Source organism: Carassius carassius, chromosome 15, assembly GCF_963082965.1.
Source record: "Carassius carassius chromosome 15, fCarCar2.1, whole genome shotgun sequence".
Lineage (NCBI taxonomy): Eukaryota > Metazoa > Chordata > Actinopteri > Cypriniformes > Cyprinidae > Carassius > Carassius carassius.
The window spans coordinates 10,902,054-10,923,509 of record NC_081769.1 but is presented as its reverse complement, the minus strand read 5'-3'; the positions used below and the strand labels follow the sequence as shown (position 1 = coordinate 10,923,509).

Sequence of the window (21,456 nt, the reverse complement as noted above, 5' to 3'; positions counted from 1 at the left end):
CACATAAGCCCTCAGCTTTACCTCTCACATGCTCTCAGAAACCAAACAAAAACTTAAAAAAAAACTAAAGTAGATGAACTATCAGTTCATCTTCAGGAACTCGAGCTGCGTCCAAAACGCTAAAATGGAAAACGCTATGGGGAACGTGAGCGACTCTGAATATCGTGTGCAATCTGTCCAATGGAAGGGCGTGACATCACAGGTGGGGTGACGTAACGACCAGGAAGCTATAAAAGCACGACCCGCACAGTTGGTATCAGCTTCGCATCTTTCAGCAAGCGATTTGTGTGTGCATGTCATCAGTCTGTCTTGTAATTCTTATTTATTGTTCTCGTTGCTCTCGTGGGGCATCTGGGTGGGAGATGCCCCCCGCCACATACCAGTTCCTCATACTGTGAAGCGCAAAAACAGAGCATCTGGGCCGGGGACTTCTAAGCCCAAAACAGATCTTAGGGCAGTCATTGAAGCTAGGTAGTCCTTGGCCAAAAAGTCCTGACATGAGGGGCTCAGGACTTCAAAGGGCGGCTCCCACTGGGGTACAACAGAGTACACCACATCACACGGTGCCCGTCTCGCCTCAGTGCCCTCGAGAATTCGGTCTGCTAACCCTGCCAGAGCTCCAGGGCACAGCAGTTTCCAGCGAGCGCTGCTCTCAGTCTCTTCTGCGAGAGTAGTGGAACTGAGAGGCTTGCCACCCCTTTGGGGGTCTCAAAAACAGTTAGATTGGGTAGCCCTGCGGGTGCTCTACTTCAAGGCACCGATTTAGCTTCCTCAATAACACCAGAGGTCAGTCTCGAGAAACTGATTCCCTAAGTAGATATTTTGCAGCTTGGAACTACAGCCAAAGGTATCTCAATGGGTCCTGCACACAGTAGAAAAAGGCTATCACATTCAGTTTGGCTCTCCACTGCGGAGATTCAACAGGGTTATCCGGATGGTAGTCGGACCCGAGCAGCCTCTGGTTATGGAACAAGAAGTGAATACCATATTAAGGAAGGAGGCCATCGAGGCGGTCCCTTCTCAAGACAGGGAATCTGGGTTTTACTGCTGGTATTTCATGGTTCCTAAGAAGGATGGGAGGTTGCATCCGATCATAGATCTGCGACATGTTAAATCGCTCAGTTATGAGGCTGAAGTTCAAAATGCTCCCCATCAAGCATGTTGTATCTCAAATCAGGTCAGAGGACTGGTTTGTCACGAAAGATCTCAAAGACACATACTTCCATGCCTCCATCCTTCCACAACACAGGAAGTTTCTGAGGATTGCTTTCGGGGTCAAAACATACCAATATCGAGTACTTCTAATCGGCCTTGCACTCTCACCTCACACGTTTACGAAGTGTGTAGATCCGGCTCCGGTTCTACTGCGACTGCAGGGAGTCCGCATACCAAATTATATCGACGATCGGTTGATTTGAGCTCAATCAGAGCAGATGGCGGTTCGACATTGAAATATCATTCTTGCCCACATTGGTTTGAGACTGAACTTTCTCCATTACAGAGAATCACTTATCTAGGCTTAGTGTGGGATTCGACCACGATGCAGGCACGTCTGTCCCCTGCTCGTATCAAGTCGATCCTCACTTCAGTCAAGAGAGTCAGAGAAGGCCAGTCACTCGATGTCAAGCAGTTTCAGACATTGTTAGATCTGATGGCAGCTGCATCCAACGTGATACCTTTTGCCCTGCTGTACATGAGACCCCTACAGTGGTGGCTCAAGACCAAGGGATTTTCCCAGAGGGGGAATCCACTTCAAAATATCAAGGTCACGCGGCAATACCTCCGTGGCTTAGACATGTGTAAAAAACCTTGTTTTCTTGAATCAGGGCCTGGTGATGTGAGCTCCTTGTCGCCGTGTAACGCTAGCGACGGACGGGTCCCTCACTGGCTGGGGTGCGGTCATGAGTGGCCACCCTGCCTGCGGTCTGTGGAATGTCGCCATCTGATATGGCATATCAATTGTCTAGAGATGCTAGCTGTGTATCAAGCATTAAAATATTTCCTCCCAGACCTGAGAGGTCACCATGTATTGGTGCGCACCGACAACACATCGGTGATCAACCACCAAGGAGGTCTGCGTTCGCGACCCCTGCACAAGCTGGCGTACCAGAACCTTGTGTGGTCCCAGGACAAACTCCTCTCAGTTAGAGCAGTATATATTCCTTGAAATCTCAATGTAGGAGCAGACATTATGTCGAGACAAGGGCCGAGGCCCAGGGAAATGGAGGCTTCACCTTGAGGTGGTGAAGCAGATATGGAGAGTTTTTGGCAAAGCTTAGGTGGACCTCTTTGCAACTCAAGAGACATCGCAATGTCCCCTCTGGTTCTCTCTAGTTCATTCAGCACCTCTGGGACTGGACGCTATGGTACAGACTTGGCCAAGGCTTCATCTGTACACTTTTCCCCTGATCGCTCTGCTCCCGCGAGTTCTGCCGAGAGTACACTGGGACAGGGTCCATCTTCTATTAGTAGGCCAGGCCGAGTATTGTTCTCAGATCTGATCTCACTCCTCGACGGCTCTCCATGGGCAACTGAGCAACTGAACAACATTCATTAGGAAAACAGTGTGTCAATAATGCAAAATGACAGTTAAAGGCAGTCCAATCCAGAGCTCCCTCAACGAGGAAACTCTATGCCCTGAGGTGGAAACTCTTCACCTCATGGTGCAGAGACCACCAGCTTGACCCTGCTAACTGCCCAGTCAGTACAGTTCTGAAGTTTCCACAAGCCAGGTTCATTCATTCAAGATATATCAGATCGACATTTGACCCTTAAGACTGCCTTCCTCCTGGCTATTACTTCTCTAAAGAGAGTTGGAGATCTTCAAGGCCCTCTTAGTGGCCCCCACTTACCTGGAATTTGCGCCCTGCATGGCCAAAGCATTTCTGTACCCACGAGGGGGTTATGTTCCTAAGGTTCCCTTTGTCACACCACAACCTATAGTGCTGAAGGCATTCTGCACTCCTCCCTTTTGTGAGTCGACCAGGAAAAGCTTAATTGCTTAAGAGCTGCCCTGTGAAGCAAGTCGGACCAATTGCTTGTGTGCTATGGTCCCCACAAGAGGGGCCTTTCTGCATCTAAACAGCCCCTTAGTCATTGGATACTTGAGGCTATCAACCTGACCTATGAGTCCTCTGGTCTCCCCTTGTCGATGGGAGTCAAGGCTCACTCTACACGGGGTATTGCGGCCTCTAAGGCCTTCTTAGCAGGTGTGTCCATGCTGGACATCTGCAACACTGTGGGGTGGTCTACGTCCTCAACCTTTGTGAGATTTTATGATCTAGATATGTGAGCCACTCCTGGCTCTTCTGTTCTCTCCCCTTAGCTGTGCTCTTCAGATACACACTAGGCTGGAATTTGGAAGTTTGGCGGCATGGGCAAACATCAGATGGGAATCGAGTTCCTGAAGAGGAACGTCTCAAGGTTACGCATGTAACCATGGTTCCTCGAGGGTTACGAGAAGCTGTGTCTTGATCCCATACTCCCAGCACCCCTGTCAGCGTCTGTTTCTCTACTCAATCCTGATGCCAGCTGCGAAGCACGTGCTTTTATAGCTTCTTGGTCGCTACATTACCCCGCCCGTGAAGTCATGCCCTTCCATTGGACAGATTGCACACAATATTCAGAGCGCAAACGCAAAAGGCATTCCCCATAGCGTTTTCCATAGCGTTTTCGGTGCAGCATCTCATTCCCTCAACATACCATGGTTACATGCGTAACCTTGAGACATTTTTACAGTACACAATAAAATAATAATAATTAAAAAAAACATCAAAAAGGAAGAAGACAGTAGGTACTAAATGTATATAAATTAATAAATAAACATTTAATTATAAATGGTGTCTTAAATATTATGAAGAAATGGATTCATAAAATGATGCAACGATATTCATAATATAGCACAGCCTCTCATAACTTGGTTAAGAATACATTTAAATCCATGCTTACTGTATATATCTTTAAGATAAAAAAGGTCAGTTTAAACAAAAGCCCAAAACATTCCACTGTCATTAACATTTGCCATTTCTTCACAATGATCTGCTTTAGTAAATAATACTACTACTTACATTATTATACTCCAAACAAATTTACTTGCCATATGACTCTGAGGTAGTTTTGAAATAATGTAATTACTAATTCCTTTAAAAAAGTAAATACTAAATACAATTTTAAAGGTAAACTGGCTGGTACTGCAATAACTTTTCCAGTTTGTTTTTTAAGGCATATTATAAACGTATTGTATAGTGGTTTTGGAATAAAACTATCTTACAATGACAATAACCATGAAGAGTCTGGGTAAACAGTGTAATAGAAATAGAACAAAACAAATACCTGGTAATTTGGATGGTGTAGAAAATAATCCGGACATCCGGCCACAGCCATGATACACACTTTGTAATGTCTCTCTCTGATATCACATCCACTTCAGATAGATGAGGAAAGTGTCTGAAATTAAACCAAAACAAAAATATTACATCAAATGTTTCTTCAAGGTAAAATAAAAGCAATCTCTTTCTTAGTTGAGTCTAAGTAGTTGCTACCAATACAGCACAGGGCACTTCTTAACCCAATCCACAGGGTTAGTAAACAACATAAGAATAAAAGCAGGGAAATACAGAATCTGAGCTGACCAACAGCTACACAGAGATGGTGCATGAAACACTCTCTAGGTTGTCTTCTTAAAAGTCAAGGCACTTGGAAAGCAACTTTGCTTGCAATGTGAGGAGAGAAGGAAGATGTTAAACAAACAGATCATACGGAGCTCCAAATAGTGAACATTTCCACTGGGACCAAGATTATATATTTTCACTCATATAATGGTACCTTATTTTCAGAGGGTAAGATTATGTAGTCTAGCAAGCTTAAACATACGCATTTATTTTGCTGCTTCACCATTTTGAAACAGAAAAATAAGAAGGCACATCTAGAGTTCACAGAAAACTTTGTACTTTTGAGACCCATTCACACCAATGATAAATGATGATTCATTCACAGTTGATAACTATAGCTATAAACTTTTAATATTTGTGCTAGTTCAATTAGAATAGATCTATACAACAGCTTCAATGATAAAGTCATAAATAGGGTGACCAGAAGTCCTGTTTTTCCTGTATTCTATCTCTATTTCTAATTTCCAGACTTATTACGAAAATATCAAGTTTTGTCCTAAATTTCTTTATGACTGGGTTATCAGAGCGCTTGGTCACATGAGAACCGCCTAATCAAAGGTAGCCAAGCCCATGGTAGAAAAAATCACCATCCAATCACAACTCATTACGGATTAACTGTGAAGATTAGTGAAGGCAGATAGACAGAATCACGTTAAATGACACACTTGCGATCTCAGTTCTCTCAGATTAAATTCTTTTAATGCCTTAATTATTTTTATGGGGAAATGTTGTGTAATAAGTGTTTTGACTGCACTGTTTCCCTTAAATGTCTATCTAATTTGAATATGCTGCTTTTACGCAACTGCTGTCTTCATGGAAGCTTTGCATTCGAATATTTCAACTCAAATCAATATTTTGCGTCTAATTATTTACTTTTGTGGCAAGACACCGTGTAATAAGCGGGATAATGTACATTAATGACACTTCACGTCGGGGTCCTGATCATTCTGTCGGGGTTTATTCTGAAAGAACAACCGTCTGGATATAAATCCCTTACATAGAGTAACAACCGGTAAAAGCTGATAACACCGGCTCATCCGGGTAACAGCAGTCGGCGCTGTACTCTTGCTTTAACTATTTTTAGGTGGAAGCTTTGCGTTTGTTTAGCTATTAAAACTTGATTCAAAATGGTGTACAATTATTTCATTATGTCATCCTGGTATCCCAGACTCACTCTCGTTTCATTCAAATGCAGCTGCTTCCATTTTGCTATGATTGTATTTTTAAATAAACCCACTGCATTTGAAAAACAAGTGTATTTCATTTGAATCTCTATCTTAATTTCTCTTATGGTTTGTGATTTGCTTCTGTTCTTTTTTTTATTTAACAAAAATAATTAATAATAATAAATTAATAATATATATATATATCATATCATATAGATATCATGAAAAAAAAAATCTAATCTGGTCACCCTAGTCATTGAGGAACAATATCATTGGAATCCCTTTCAGGAGGATTTTTTTTCTTTTTTTTTAAGCTGATAAAACCATAAAATCATTGAGAACATGTTGTTTATGCATGGTAACCCTTGTTCCCTGAAGGAGGGAATGGAGACGTCTCGTCAGTGAGCAACGAACTGAGATATCACTTTGATAGACCAATCTACTTTGAGTGTAAACTAAATGAGCCAATGCACATTTGGGATTTGGCACACAGGAATGACCACCACTGAAGCACCATACCACCAACATCAAAAGCTTCCAAGAACATGTTGAACTCATAGCTCACTAAAGACACTTGGATGGAGCAGAATGAGGTTGTCGCTGGCTCCGAAGCAAAAAGACGGTATGCATTGCACCTGCTGCCTTATTATACTGATGCTGTGATCAGCAACAGCTGGATGCAATAACTGCATGTCAATGTGCATTGGCTCGTTAAGTTTAAACTCAAAGTAGATTTGTCTATGGAAGCGATGTCCCAATTTGTTCGTCACTCACGTGATGTCGAGAGTGACCGACTGGAAGGGAACTATCAGAATCCATCTGGATTTAAAGAGCTCAAATATTTCAAGCAGCAGGTGACATAACTCTTTTAATAAACAGAGCATCATTGCCCATTGTTGTGGACTCTTAATTTATTATTCAGAAAATAAAATGAACCCCTTTGCTGACAAAGATTGTCTACGGCACCAGATTATTATTGTTTCACTTTCACAGCACGTTAAACATCACTTTTTAACTTGATCTGGAGAAACTGTGTATCACTCGAAAGTTTAAAGACTCTAGCTTCGAAATTTGACCAATGTTTTGATAAAACATTGTTGCAGTGATTTAGTTATTTAGTAATTTATGTCAGGAGTGCAAAATAATAAATCCATATTATGTCAAATTTTTTATAGAAATTCACCATTCATTCATATTCAGTCACGTCTGCAGCGATTTATTTGTGTTCACATAGATTCACTGAACAGCGTCAACAAGGGTTTATAGTCCAATGATGCATGCACATGGAGATATTTGGATATATTTACTCATGTTTACTTCATATTTCTTCTGACAGAATCATTATTTCTATTAATTTTCCACTGATTTACGCGATCTGATGATAAATAGCCTCTCCCAGCGCTGTCTCTGTGTGTGTGCAGTTCTGTGTACTCGAGCTGTGACTCTGATTGGTCCTTCGCCTTGTCAATCTTTAGAGTCCCAAAACAAGACAACATCATTGTGTCACATGCTTCCTGTATGAACTGAATCGAGTAATGCTTACCAGGGAATGACTATGCAGTTGCTAGTATTCTGGGGGGTTGCTTACAGTACAGTAAAAAAGCAGCATAGTGTTCTCACACAACAAACTAGCAAATGACAACTGTTCATAGTATAAAGCTGAACACATCAGTTAAATATTATGTGCTTTAACTATAGTATATAAAAGAATAGACAAGCTTGACTGTGGTTGTTTTTGTGTGTGTTTTTTAAATTTCTAATTTGACAGTGGTTCCTTCTTCAGAACCCTCATTGATGTTCTTAGAGGCCCTGTTTTTGGCCCCTGCAATTACATAATGGAGTCAGGTCTGCACGTTTCACAGTGTCCAATCCTGCAACAAAAGAGTGGGCAGCCCCAGGGGATGATGTCATCACATTTAATCATATGATTGACCTCCGGACCACGCAGGTCTGACAGCTCCTCTTTTGGTATCTAATTTCATTCAGTGTGCCTGAATCAGAATCAGTATTCAGAAGCCTGCTGAGCACTGAGTCGCACTCCTCAATCTCTCAATGCCTGGTTCAGTCAGCTATAGAGCTAAAAAGAAGAACTGGGGGAGCCAGCAACACCTCAGCAGGCATCTGTTTCTAAGGGAAAAGTAAGGGCCCCATATTTTTAAGCTTCTGAAAAGGAGACACAAATTGAGTAACATAGGTACAGTCTGTCTGCAACTAACTTTGATTTCCATACAAAAACAGAAAAAGTATTTTTGAAGTAGAAACTACAAACGAAAAAATTTGAAATTACAAATGAAAGAATATTGAACCTAAGTTTTGGAAATTGCTTGGTCATTGTTTTGAGCAAAAGTCATATATTTGGATACCTTAAAGTGTTAGCTAAGCTCACCCAAAAAGTAAAATAAAAATAAAAAATAATCTCACCCTCAAGTCATTCCAAAACAATAAAAATCTCATTCATCTTCTAAACAGAAGGATTTTTTAACTAAGACTGTTAAAAAACAATGCTATTCCATTGAACGTGCAGTCGTGCATTAATTTAAAGTATGATGCTTCAAAGAGTTCAAAACAGAACAAGTTGTTCATGAAATCTCTTCATCATACTGTATGAATCAGTTCCATTCATTGTATCCCCATAAGAACACAATTCCCAACTTGATTCAATTAAACTAACCACTGATAAATCATACAGTAAATTCCATGAAAATAATAGTTAAACTCAGGCTTGCATGAGTAGATATAGCACTGAGCCATGTAGAGCAGCTAGCACTGAAATCACACAGTAAGAGGAGCCAAGAAGTTGGTCACAAATTCAGGTGTGACATGGCAAACAGCCTCAACATTCATTCATCATAAAGGGTGGAAAAAAATAAGACTACTGTATTATCTTTTATATTTATATTTGTGGGAAGTCGTGGCCTGGTGGTTAGAGAATCGGACTCACAATCGAAGGGTTGTGGGTTCGAGTCTCGGGCTGGCAGGAATTGTGGGTGGGGGGAGTGCATGTGCAGTTCTCTCACCACCCTCAATACCACGACTTAGGTGCCCTTGAGCAAGGCACCCAACCCCCAACTGCTCCCCGGGTGCTGCAGCATAAATGGCTGCCCACTGCTCTGGGTGTGTGTTCACAGTGTGTGTGTGTGTGTGTTCACTGCTCTGTGTGTGTGCACTTCGGATGAGATAAATGCAGCGCACAAATTCTGAGTATGGGTCACCATACTTGGCCGAATGTCACTTTACTTTCACTTTTATTTTAGCATGGTGGTTGGTGGAATTGAGCTGCTTTGTTTGTTGGTGTTTCTAAAGAATTCGGTTTAAAGTGTCAAAGGTCAAAGCTCTTAAGCCGTGTTAACCTTGTAGACAGTTTTACATCAACCAAATGGAATATGGCACTCAAGTTGTATGGACTACATTGACAATATTTAAATTTTTGCAACAACTTTAAAGTGATATGCCCAGTGAGTTGTGCTAAAAGCACGTTCTGTTTTATCTAAAAAAGATGAATGTGAATCTGGCAGCATTTTATTATCTTGGTTGTTTTACACATTGCATCACTAAGTAGTATCAAGATAGTAGTGCTAAAATGTATTGCAAGTGAAACGCTGTACCAGGTGAGCTACTGAGGATGTTTAGTATGTCTAAAAGGCTTTATACATATGGAGCTGGTAGTGCTGGTTATGTTTTATAAAAACTAGGTATAGATGCACAGAAGAATGGAAAGAGAATATACACTCTACCTTGAACTCTACAGCTCTCTGTGTGTGGCTTGTTTGTTTGTTCTCCAGATTGTCCTAGCACAAAAGCTGAATTGTAGAGTGAGCTATGACGCCATTAAATGTTTGTTGGACACTGTGCTAAGAAGTTCACGTGTGCTTACACAGTAAAAGGAGAGCTTTAATATCTAGCAGTGATTAGCCCTGAAGCAAAGGCAAAGGCCAAGCCTTTGGGATATTGACCAGCCACCAGCTATTTAAAGTAAATCCTTATTGAAAAAGTAAAAATAGTTCCCTGAACTTCTTCTTTTGTGCGACATGAAGATTGAAGAAAATAAATCTATCTATCTAGTAGTATTCTATCTAGACAAGTATTTTACACTAGCAGCTATACCTTCAGACTGATGATAGAGTTCCACAAGGGCTGTCTTCAGCCCCAGAGAAAATTTCAGCTTCTCCGTGTGGTTGTCAGAGTCCATAAAACCACTGCGTAATGCAAGGCTGTCAGTGGGAAGGGAGGGAGGGAAGTGGCATGCCATATTACGCAATCTAAAGCTACAGAGAGAGTGAGAGAACCTGGCTGCAGCTCAGCTCCACTCTTCTTGAACACATCTGCACATTCACAGCATGTCTCTCAGTAATACTCAGTTCTCACATTATAAAGCAAATCTCACGGCTTATATTCATCCATGACATCGAGCAGGAATGGAACACTAAATCCTTTAATTCAGAAAACATCACAACTATATCCTAAAATATGCAGAGAGATACATGGTACTAAGGGAAAACACACAGTGAAATGGAATGTGGCACTTGAACGCCGCATTTTTTAAACATACACAGCCACTTAATACGAGATGACCTGTGCAAAAAGAATCTTTTCATACATTCCAGAAATTAGGCCAAAATGCATGGAATAAATTATCATATTGGGGAATACTGATAATGGTAAAGGTAGAAATTTGGCTCACTGCAATAACTCCACTTCCATTGAGATATACTGTATGTTAACTTCCAAACGTATTTGGTGCTTTGGCAACCCTCCTAAATTCCTTGCATTCTACAGGCTAAATATTTTCTTTCTTACTAAATGGGGCACACACGAAAATGTTTTGGTTATTTATAGACCCGACCATCCGTTGAGGATAAAAACAGCTAACCATTTAAGTAACCAAACAAAGTGTGGTCTTTACTTAGCAATTCAAATTGAAAATTGATTCCACATACAGTAACATATCACTTCGTAAAACAGATCATAAGCAAAATATACTGTTCCAAATTTTGGGATCATAAAGACATTAATACCTTTTTTCAGCAAGGACACGTTTAATTGACAAAAAGTGACAGTAAAGACATTAATAATGCTACAAAATATACAAGTCGCCTTTAAAGATGTCCAAATGAAGTTCTTAGCAAAGCATATAACTAATCAAAAAAATACTTTTTGATATATCTACGTTAGGAAATTGACAAAATATCTTAATGGAACATGATCTTTACTTAATGGCCTAATTATTATTATTATTTTTTTATTTTAAAAAAATCTATAATTTTGACCCATACAATGTATTGTTGGCTATTGCTACAAATATCTGTGCTACTTATGACTGGTTTTGTGGTTAAGGGTCACACACACATACTGTATATATATATATATATATATATATATATATATATATATATATATATATATATATATATATATATATATATATATATATATATATAAAATATAAATTAAATTATATATATATAATCTAAAATAAATTATCCCAGTTAAATAAAATGATCACAGAATGCAGAGTTCACTATATTGTTATATGTAAACAATATAATCAACTCTTCATACTGTGATCATTTTGTATTACTGGGAAAGATTCCAATTCTAGACCACTCCAATATACCCATGTAATATCCAAAATGCACCATCTCCTCAGGAATGTTGGGAGTGCATTCTTTCAACATAGGGTACTGGGAGGAGAGCCGCAAAATTGCATGCATTGATTTGTAGTGCAAAGTGCAGCGATGAGAGAGACGAGCTGAAAATAGGACAGCAATAAAAAATGAGAAAGAGTGAGATTGGCAGTAAGAGAGAGGGACAGCAAAAATGCCTGGTTGGGAGGGACGCTGAAATGTGAGCTGCTCTGTCCAGCTGTGTGTCCAGAAGCAAAGGGGCCATCCAAATGCAGCAAGTCATAAATATTTATGATCTGCTTCCCACACCCACTTCCTCTAACTCCTCCTACTGCAGATTAAATGAGTGTTTCTTCCACAGACAGGGGTCAGGAACAACATTCCCTTTACCATCACTTATCTCAGGTCTTGCACTGTTAAGATTCAAAATGGACATGGAAGAAAATACTGAATTGTAGTCAAAAAACAAAACCGAGGCTGCAAAGCAATTCAATGGATTAACTGAAACAACTTTAACAGCTGTAAATATTTCTTATTGAACATGAAACTTGATTCTTAAATTTTATAACAAAATATATCTTTGCCCTAATACAATTTTTGATAAAAATCTAATTTATTTATATATTATTTATATTTATATAAACACATTTTTTGTGTGAACCTTGGAGTTTGAAAGTCTAGAATCAAAACATTTACACATTTTACAAAAGAAAAAAAAATGATATGAGCAAATATAAGTATTTCCCATTTAAGACACCTAAAACTATGGCTGTAATATGACTTCAAAACCATAGAGTATTTAGTCTCGAGCCCTAGTCCAAGACTATATTTTATCATAGACTGGGGATTATTTGTCAACCAACAAGAAATAAGGTGAAGAACCGTATTATGCATCAAAAAATACATGAAAGATTTGCTATAAACTGCAATCAGCAATAATATCTAATCTAAATTATAAAAATCATATACTGATAATATACAACAATGCCAAGGTCTCTGGAAGAGGTTCGGAAAAGTGATATTTATGTTTTCTTTGGTTGAGTGAGCAGTCCGGTGGCAGTGACTTCCACTGGTTGTCCTGGTAACAATGCAGTGGGGAAAGGAGCAGGAATCTGTTTCAACAGCCTTGAACACAAAGTGCTGTGGGATGCTGATCTCCTGGAACACCAAAGGGTCATAAAATCTGGAACATGCAGATGTGGACCTGGAGTAGGTGCAGAAGGTCCTTAGCTTGGAACATGCAAGCAAAAAGTACCTTGAAGTGAAGGTTGCTAGCCAGAGCTTAACCCTGTTGCAAATGTCTGTGTGTGTTCTGCCTCTCTGGTCTAGAGACTCAGAACTTGGTAGATCTGTTTTGTCTCTTTAGGATGGAGACTCAGGACGTGCTGTATCTGTTGTTGTCTCGTTGGACGAAGACAGTCTGAATCTGAATCTCTTTCTTTGCTGGCTGGAGACTCAGAACGTCTGTTTATGCCTCAAAGCTGGAGACTCAGGACTTGGCATCTGTTATTGCCTCCTCCCTCATGGGCCAGAGGCTTTGGCAATCTGTTATTGTCTCTCAGGGTGAAAGACTCAGAACAGAGATATCTGCTGCTACCTTCCCGGTAACAGGACTCTGACTCAGAACTGTGTAGCTGTTATTGCCTCTTCCTTCACAGGACTCAGACTCAGTACACAGACTGTCTTTTGGGAAGGTACCTTTATCTCTTTCTGATGAGGAGGAGAATGCAATCTAGCGCTTCTCCATTTCCAGGCTGTGCCTGGCTTCTTCCATCAGAGTGGGGGACACAATGTGGCCCACCCTTCTTTCCTCCTGTGAAACTTTTTCCATAGTTCAAACATGAAGTTATAAAAGTGTCACTAATGTTTGATCAGTGCATTCAAACCACACATCCAGAAGTGACGAAGTGACGTGAAATTCAGCCAAGTATGGTGAAGAGCAGAAACTGCATTTTGACCAATAGGAAGTCCTTTCCTCCTCGGGCTTTGTAACAAAGGTCTTCTTCTTGCCCTCTAAGAGGTGTCTAGCTGTTGTCCTGGCATCTTTATCTGATGGTGTTGGACAGTTTGCTTATGTTAGTCCACCAAGATCCAATCAAAATGTAGCAAACCTTTGTCCACTATAGTAAACTGGGCCCTGGAATGAGCTGTCCACTACACAACATGTATGTTAGACCCTATACCATCTAAGCTCCTAAAAGAGGTGCTTCCAGAAGTCATAGATCCTCTTCTGACTATTATTAATTCCTCATTGTCATTAGGATATGTCCCCAAAACCTTCAAACTGGCTGTTATTTAGCCTCTCATCAAAAAACCACAACTTGACCCCAAAGAACTAGTTAATTATAGACCAATCTCGAATCTACCTTTTCTGTCCAAGATACTAGAAAAGGTGGTATCCTCACAATTATATTCCTTGCTTAGAGAAAAATGGTATATGTGAGGATTTCTAGTCAGGATTTAGAACGTATCATAGTACTGAGACTGCTCTCCTTACAGTTACAAATGATCTGCTCTTAACATCTGATCGTGGGTGTATCTCTCTATTAGTTTTATTGGATCTTAGTGCTGCGTTTGACACAATTGACCACAACATTTTTTTGCATAGACTTGAGCACTTCATTGGCATTAATGAAAGTGCATTAGCATGGTTTAAATTGTACTTATATGACCACCATCAGTTTGTAGCAGTGAATGAAGATGTATCATATCGATCACAAGTGCAGTATGGAGTACCTCAAGGCTCCGTACTAGGGCCGCTACTCTTCACGCTTTATATGTTACCCTTGGGAGATATCATCAGGAAACATGGTGTTAGCTTTCACTGTTATGCTGATGATACTCAGCTCTATATTTCTTCGCGGCCCGGTGAAACACACCAATTTGAAAAACTAATTGAATGCATAGTCAATATAAAAAACTGGATAATAAGTAATTTCTTGCTGCTAAATTCTGAAAAAACAGAGGTGTTAATTATAGGACCTAAAAACTCTGCTTGTAATAACCTAGAACACTGTCTAAGACTTGATGGTTGCTCTGTCAATTCTTTGTCATCAGTTAGGAACCTAGGTGTGCTATTTGATCGCAATCTTTCCTTAGAAAGCCACGTTTCTAGCATTTGTAAAACTGCATTTTTCCATCTCAAAAATATATCTAAATTACGGCCTGTGCTCTCAATGTCAAATGCAGAAATGTTAATCCATGCATTTATGACCTCAAGGTTAGATTATTGTAATGCTTTATTGGGTGGTTGTTCTGCACGCTTAGTAAACAAACTACAGCTAGTCCAAAATGCAGCAGCAAGAGTTCTTACTAGAACCAGGAAGTATGACCATATTAGCCCGGTCCTGTCAAAACTGCACTGGCTCCCTATCAAACATCGTATAGATTTTAAAATATTGCTTATTACTTATAAAGCCCTGAATGGTTTTGCTCCTCAGTATTTGAACGAGCTCCTTTTACATTATAATCCTCTACGTCCACTACGTTCTCAGAACTCAGGCAATTTGATGATACCTAGAATATCAAAATCAACTGTGGGCGGCAGATCCTTTTCCTATTTGGTGCCTAAACTCTGGAATAACCTACCTAACATTGTTCGGGAGGCAGACACACTCTTGCAGTTTAAATCTAGATTAAAGACCCATCTCTTTAACCTGGCTTACACATAACATACTAATATGCTTTTAATATCCAAATCCGTTAAAGGATTTTAAGGCTGCATTAATTAGGTAAACCGGAACCGGAAACACTTCCCATAACACCCTATGTACTTGCTACATCATTAGAAGAATGGCATCTACGCTAATATTTGTCTGTTTTTTCTCTTATTCTGAGGTCACCGTTGTCACGGCAGGGATCCAATGAGGCACGGAGATAGAACCAATTGCGAGTAAGTCTTTTATTAAGGGCAATCCAAAAGGGTAAACAGTCCAGGCAGAGGTCGATACCAAACAAAACCAAATCAAACATAAACAAACAAGGACACAAGGCAAGAGCACGACAAGATGACGGACATGAATTAAACAACGACTCCGTGACACATACTAAGACAGACCGGGTTATATACACAAAAGGATAATGGGGAAACAGGACACAGGTGGGGAACAATCAATTAACTAAACAAGGAGGAAGGTGACCAAATAAGGAGACAGGAAGTGATAATATGATAAACACCATGGGAACTGAGGACACCTAGTGGAACCCCAGGGAACACAACCCAGACACTGTGACAGTACCCCCCTTCTACGGAGCGGCTCCCAGACGCTCCAAGACAGACACAAAACAGAGACCAGGAGGGAGGTGGACAGGTGGAGGCTCAGGGGGAGGGACGGAGGGCCAGAAAAGAAAAACATGGGGAACAGGCACCAGAATGTAAACACAACACAGAAAGACCAGGAGGGAGGAGGACAGGAGGAGGTTCAGGGGGAGGGACGGAGGGCCAGACTAACAGAAAGGAACAGGGACAGACATTAACACAAAAACCAAAGGAAAAAACAACATGAAGCCCCCCAGGGCGGAGCAGAAGACCACCACACCCTTGTGGTTAAGGCCAGAGCCCTCCAGGGCGGAGCGGAAGACCACCACAACCGTGTAGTCAGGGCAAGCGCCCCCCAGGGTGGAGCGGAAGACCACCATGTCCGTGTGGTCAGAGCGGAAGCCCCCCAGGGCGGAGCAGAAGACCACCATGTCCGTGTGGTCAGAGCGGAAGCCCCCCAGGGCGAAGCAGAAGACCACCACAACCTTGTGGTCGAGGCCAGAGTTCCCCAGGGCGGAGCAGAAGACCACCACCACCATGTGGTCAGGGCGGAAGGCCCCCAGGACGGAGCAGAAGACCACCACCCCCCTGTGGTCAAAGCGGAAGCCCTCCAGGGCGGAGCAGAAGACCACCACATCCCTGTGGTCGATGCACAAAGCCCCCAGGGCGGATCAGAAGCCCACCACTTCCGTGCGGCCGGATCAACGGGAGGACGAGACTCTGGTAATTCCATGGTGTCTCTACTGGACTCCAGAAGATCGGTGCTGGCCTGACAATGCTCATGAAGATCATTGGTGACTTGCATTTGCTCATGAAGATCAATGGTGACTTGCCTTTGTTCATGAAGATCAGAGGTGACTTGCCTTTGTTCATGAAGATCAGAGGTGACTTGCCTTTGTTCATGAAGATCAGAGGTGACTTGACTCAGTCCTTGAAGATCACCGGTGACTTGACTCAGTCCTTGAAGATCACCGGTGACTTGACTCAGCTCTGAAAGGTCAAAGGTGACTTGACTTGACTCTGAATTGTCAACGGTGACTAGCCTTGACTCTGGAGCATCAGCGGTGACTAGCCCTGACTCTGGAGGGTTAACAGTGACTAGCCTTGACTCTGGAGGGTCATCTGGAACCCGACTCGACTCTGGAGGGTCATCAATGACTAGCCCTGACTCTGGAAGGTCATCGGTGACTAGCCCTGACTCTGGAAGGTCATCGGTGGCTAGCCCTGGCTCTGGAAGGTCATCGGTGACTAGCCCTGACTCTGGAAGGTCATCAGTGACTAGCCCTGACTCTGGAAGGTCACCGGTGATAAGCCCTGACTCTGGAAGGTCATCGGTGATAAGCCCTAACTCTGGAGAGTTCCCTGGCACCTGACTCGACTCTGGAGGATCATCGGTGACTAGCCCTGACTCTGGAAGGTCACCGGTGATAAGCCCTGACTCTGGAAGGTCATCGGTGATAAGCCCTAACTCTGGAGAGTTCCCTGGCACCTGACTCGACTCTGGAGGATCAGCGGTGACTGGCACCTGACTCGACTCCGGAGGGTCCACTGGCACCTGACTCGACTCCGGAGGGTCCACGGGCACCTGACTCGACTCCGGAGGGTCCACGGGCACCTGACTCGACTCCGGAGGGTCCACGGGCACCTGACTCGACTCCGAAGGGTCCACGGGCACCTGACTCGACTCCGGAGGGTCCACTGGCACCTGACTCGACTCCAGAGGGTCCACTGGCACCACCATCCAAGATGGCCGCCAGTCCAGCATCACTGCCCAGGATGGCTACCAGCCAAGCGCCACAGCACAAGATGGCCGCTAACCCAGCGCCAATGCCCAAATTGGCCACCGTTCCAGCGCCACAGCCCAAGATGGCCGCCAACCCAGCGCCAATGCCCAAATTGGCCACCAGTCCAGCGCCACAGTACAAGATGGCCGCCAGCCCAGCGCCAATGCCCACTTTGGCCAACGGTTCAGTGCCACAGCCCAAGATGGCCGTCAGCCTAGCGCCACAGCACAAGATGGCCGCTAACCCAGCGCCAATGCCCAAATTGGCCACCGGTCCAGCGCCAAAGTACAAGATGGCCGCCAGTCCAGCACCACAACCCCAGATGGCCGCCAGCCCAGCACCACAGTACAAGATGGCCGCCTGTCCAGAGTCATGGACCAAGATGGCTGCTTGCCCAGCGCCGCTGCACAGGATGAGAGTCTCAGCTGACCCTTCAGAGTCGAGTCAGGTGCCCGTGGACCCTCCAGAGTCGAGTCAGGTGCCCGTGGACCCTCCAGAGTCGAGTCAGGTGCCCGTGGACCCTCCGGAGTCGAGTCAGGTGCCCGTGGACCCTCCGGAGTCGAGTCAGGTGCCAGTGGACCCTCCAGAGTCGAGTCAGGTGCCAGTGGACCCTCCGGAGTCGAGTCAGGTGCCAGTGGACCCTCCGGAGTCGAGTCAGGTGCCAGTGGACCCTCCGGAGTCGAGTCAGGTGCCAGTCACCGCTGATCCTCCAGAGTCGAGTCAGGTGCCAGGGAACTCTCCAGAGTTAGGGCTTATCACCGATGACCTTCCAGAGTCAGGGCTTATCACCGGTGACCTTCCAGAGTCAGGGCTAGTCACCGATGATCCTCCAGAGTCGAGTCAGGTGCCAGGGAACTCTCCAGAGTTAGGGCTTAAACAATCAATTAACTAAACAAGGAGGAAGGTGACCAAATAAGGAGACAGGAAGTGATAATATGATAAACACCGTGGGAACTGAGGACACCTAGTGGAACCCCAGGGAACACAACCCAGACACTGTGACAACCGTAGCCATCAGATCCAGTCTGTATCCAGATCAGAGGGTCACTGCAGTCACCCGGATCCAGTACGTATCCAGATCAGATGGTGGATTAGCACCTAGAAAGGACCTCTACTGCCCTGAAAGACAGCCGAGACCAGGACAACTAGAGCCCCAGATACAGATCCCCTGTAAAGACCTTGTCTCAGAGGACCACCAGGACAAGACCAAAGGAAACAGATGATTCTTCTGCACAATCTGACTTTGCTGCAGCCTGGAATTGAACTACTGGTTTCGTCTGGTCAGAGGAGAACTGGCCACCCAACTGAGCGTGGTTTCTCCCAAGGTTTTTTTCTCCATTCTGTCACCGATGGAGTTTCGGTTCCTTGCCGCTGTCGCCTCTGGCTTGCTTAGTTGGGGTCACTTCATCTACAGCGATATCGTTGACTTGATTGCAAATAAATGCACAGACACTATTAACTGAACAGAGATGACATCACTGAATTCAATGATGAACTGCCTTTAACTATCATTTTGCATTATTGACACACTGTTTTCCTAGTGAATGTTGTTCAGTTGCTTTGACGCAATGTATTTTGTTTAAAGCACTATATAAATAAAAGTGACTTGACTTGACTTGACACAAGCAATCTTAAAATTATATCCTTCAAGAGTACCAGTAAAGTTATATATGCTAAGCACTATGTGGAATGACTGAATCTACCCAGAAAAAAAGTGACGTGACATACAGCCAAGTATGGTGACCCATACTCAGAATGCATGATCTGCATTTAACCCATCCAAAGTGCACACACACAGCAGTGAACACACACTTGGAGCAGCAGGGCAGCCATTTATGCTGCAGCGCCCGGGGAGCAGTTGGAGGTTCAGTGCCTTGCTTACGGGCACCTCAGTCGTGGTATTGCCGGCCCGAGACTCAAACCCACAACCTTAGGGTTAGGAGTCAGACTCTCTAACCATTAGGTCACAACATCCCCATAGAACTGGCCATAGTCCAAGGCTGAGTGTCCAAGAAAGAAAGGCATTGAAATAAAGGCCATCAAGAGTCATCTAGAAGTCTCCACACATTGGAGCATCAATCAAGAACAGTGCATGAAGATGAAAGCTAATAAAAAGTGCTTTGTTAAACCTAGGCATACCTGACCAATCAAAAGTCATGGCAGTGAAGCCTGCTCTTTGAGGGATGCTTCCTTAAATCAGGTACTGAAGAACCTATAATGAAGGGAAAGTTGGAAAGAGTAGAGAACATTCTTACTGGAAAAAATAAAAATAAATGGTCGACAAGAGAACCAGGTCTGAGAAAACTAGTAATGGAGATATAGCATGTGGGTCAATAAACGTACTAGTTTAATTTCTGCCGGAAATAAAAATAAAAAAAACTGCAAAATCTGCTATTTCAAGTGAAAATTGCATAAAGACTGAAACTGTGTCTCAAGACTTTATAAAAAAAAATAGTTTGCAAAAAGCATCTGTCCCAAACAGACTAAACAACAAAAAAATGTCTGTCCAAAATATTTACTGCATAAAGCTCCGCATCTGTCCCAAACAGACTAAACAACAAATAAATGTCTGTCCAAAATATTTACTGCATAAAGCTCCACAGTATCCTTGTGATTTTTTTTTACTGTTTGAGTTGGCTCAAACTCTCTTGCAACTTTTCCAAGCTTTGTTTTAGAGCTGTTAACTCCTCACTTCTGTCTGCGACACTTTTGCGATAGGCATTTGATTTTGACAGTAAGGTGAAGTCATGCCTTTTCTCTGCCCTGACGGCCATTTCATCTGCCTCTTTCTGCATGGTTTCAATGCTATGTATTATTTTTTGTCTTTTTGCATTGACATTTGCAATTTCTTGGTGCAGGTCTTTTCTTTTCCTCTCATTGGCAGTTTGGTCTTTATTTTTCTTTTCATCCTCCAAGTACTGCACATATCTCATCCTTGCTCCTTTGCAGTGTGCATCAAGATCTCTTGGCAGGACTTCATCTAGTGGCTGTCCTGCCATTGCATCCTGAACCATGCACAGTGCTACGAGAGACCTCTCTTTAAGGTTTTCAACTAACATGTCTTTGTTGATAGAGTATCTTCACTCCACTGCCCCTTGTCCATGAGAGAGTGTGAGCAGATGTTTAATCAGGTCCCAGAAGGCTTTTTCCAAGAAACTTGTCCAGCCTGGAAGTGTAAGCAAAATTTTGGAATTCTGCTTTATGGTGTGTGAAGACGTGTATTAAAAACATTTTGTACTGTGCAAGAACCTCATCACACTGAGGTGCAGTGTACCAACCAGCATTGAGCAAAACTCGCAAGAGTTTTTGAAACATTTCTCTTGAATTATCTCTGTTTGCAACCATGATCACAGGGTCAAGGGAGCTCAAGTGCTGCACAGCTGGGTACATTAGGGGACTTCTCTCCATCATTTTCTTGCAAGTCATGGAAAGGAAGGAGACACATTCTTTTTTGAACAGCTGATTTTTCACAGGATGTTCCTTGAGGTTTTCAAATGCTTTTTCTAAAGCTTGCTTTGTACCAAATCCAATGTCAAGCTTTTTGAGTGATACATGGTTTGCTTTGTCTTGAAGATCTAGTTTCAGCAGCTTGAGAGGTGTCTTTAACTTTTCCAGTTCTTCCATTTTGTCTCTTGTCTTCTTGGAACAGCTTCAAGAATTTCCAATTGACCATAGGGCCATCCATTGAGATCTGCAGGAGCTTCTTGGGATCAAGTGGTGAGAGGGTTTTCTTAATTTTCTCCAAAAGTTTCTCTTCCTGAGTATGTCCCATAAACTCTGAATCAAAATAGCGCACAGCTAGCCTGGGAAAACCCAGACTACTTCCGGTGAATTTCAATTCTCTCTACAGAATAGTCTGGCAAAGAGGACTATCTAGCTCGTTTCTGTGCCGCCGAAATCGCGGCACCAATCAGAAACGTTTAGGCGGGGTTTACATGATGACGACAGCGCAGC

The 21,456-nt window shown here is 42.8% G+C and overlaps 1 protein-coding gene across 4 annotated transcripts in view; it reads right to left on the bottom strand.

Moving 5' to 3' along the window:
* The window catches only part of grb10b (growth factor receptor-bound protein 10b), a 122,231-nt gene that overhangs the window by 80,325 nt on the left and 20,450 nt on the right, over nt 1–21,456 (bottom strand). For all 4 annotated transcript variants that reach the window (XM_059567344.1, XM_059567346.1, XM_059567345.1 and 1 more), the window contains exon 2: nt 4,333–4,446. In XM_059567344.1, coding sequence (XP_059423327.1) covers nt 4,333–4,383 — 51 coding nt within the window. In that variant the 5' untranslated portion in view covers nt 4,384–4,446. The remainder of the gene's footprint in view (nt 1–4,332; nt 4,447–21,456) is intronic.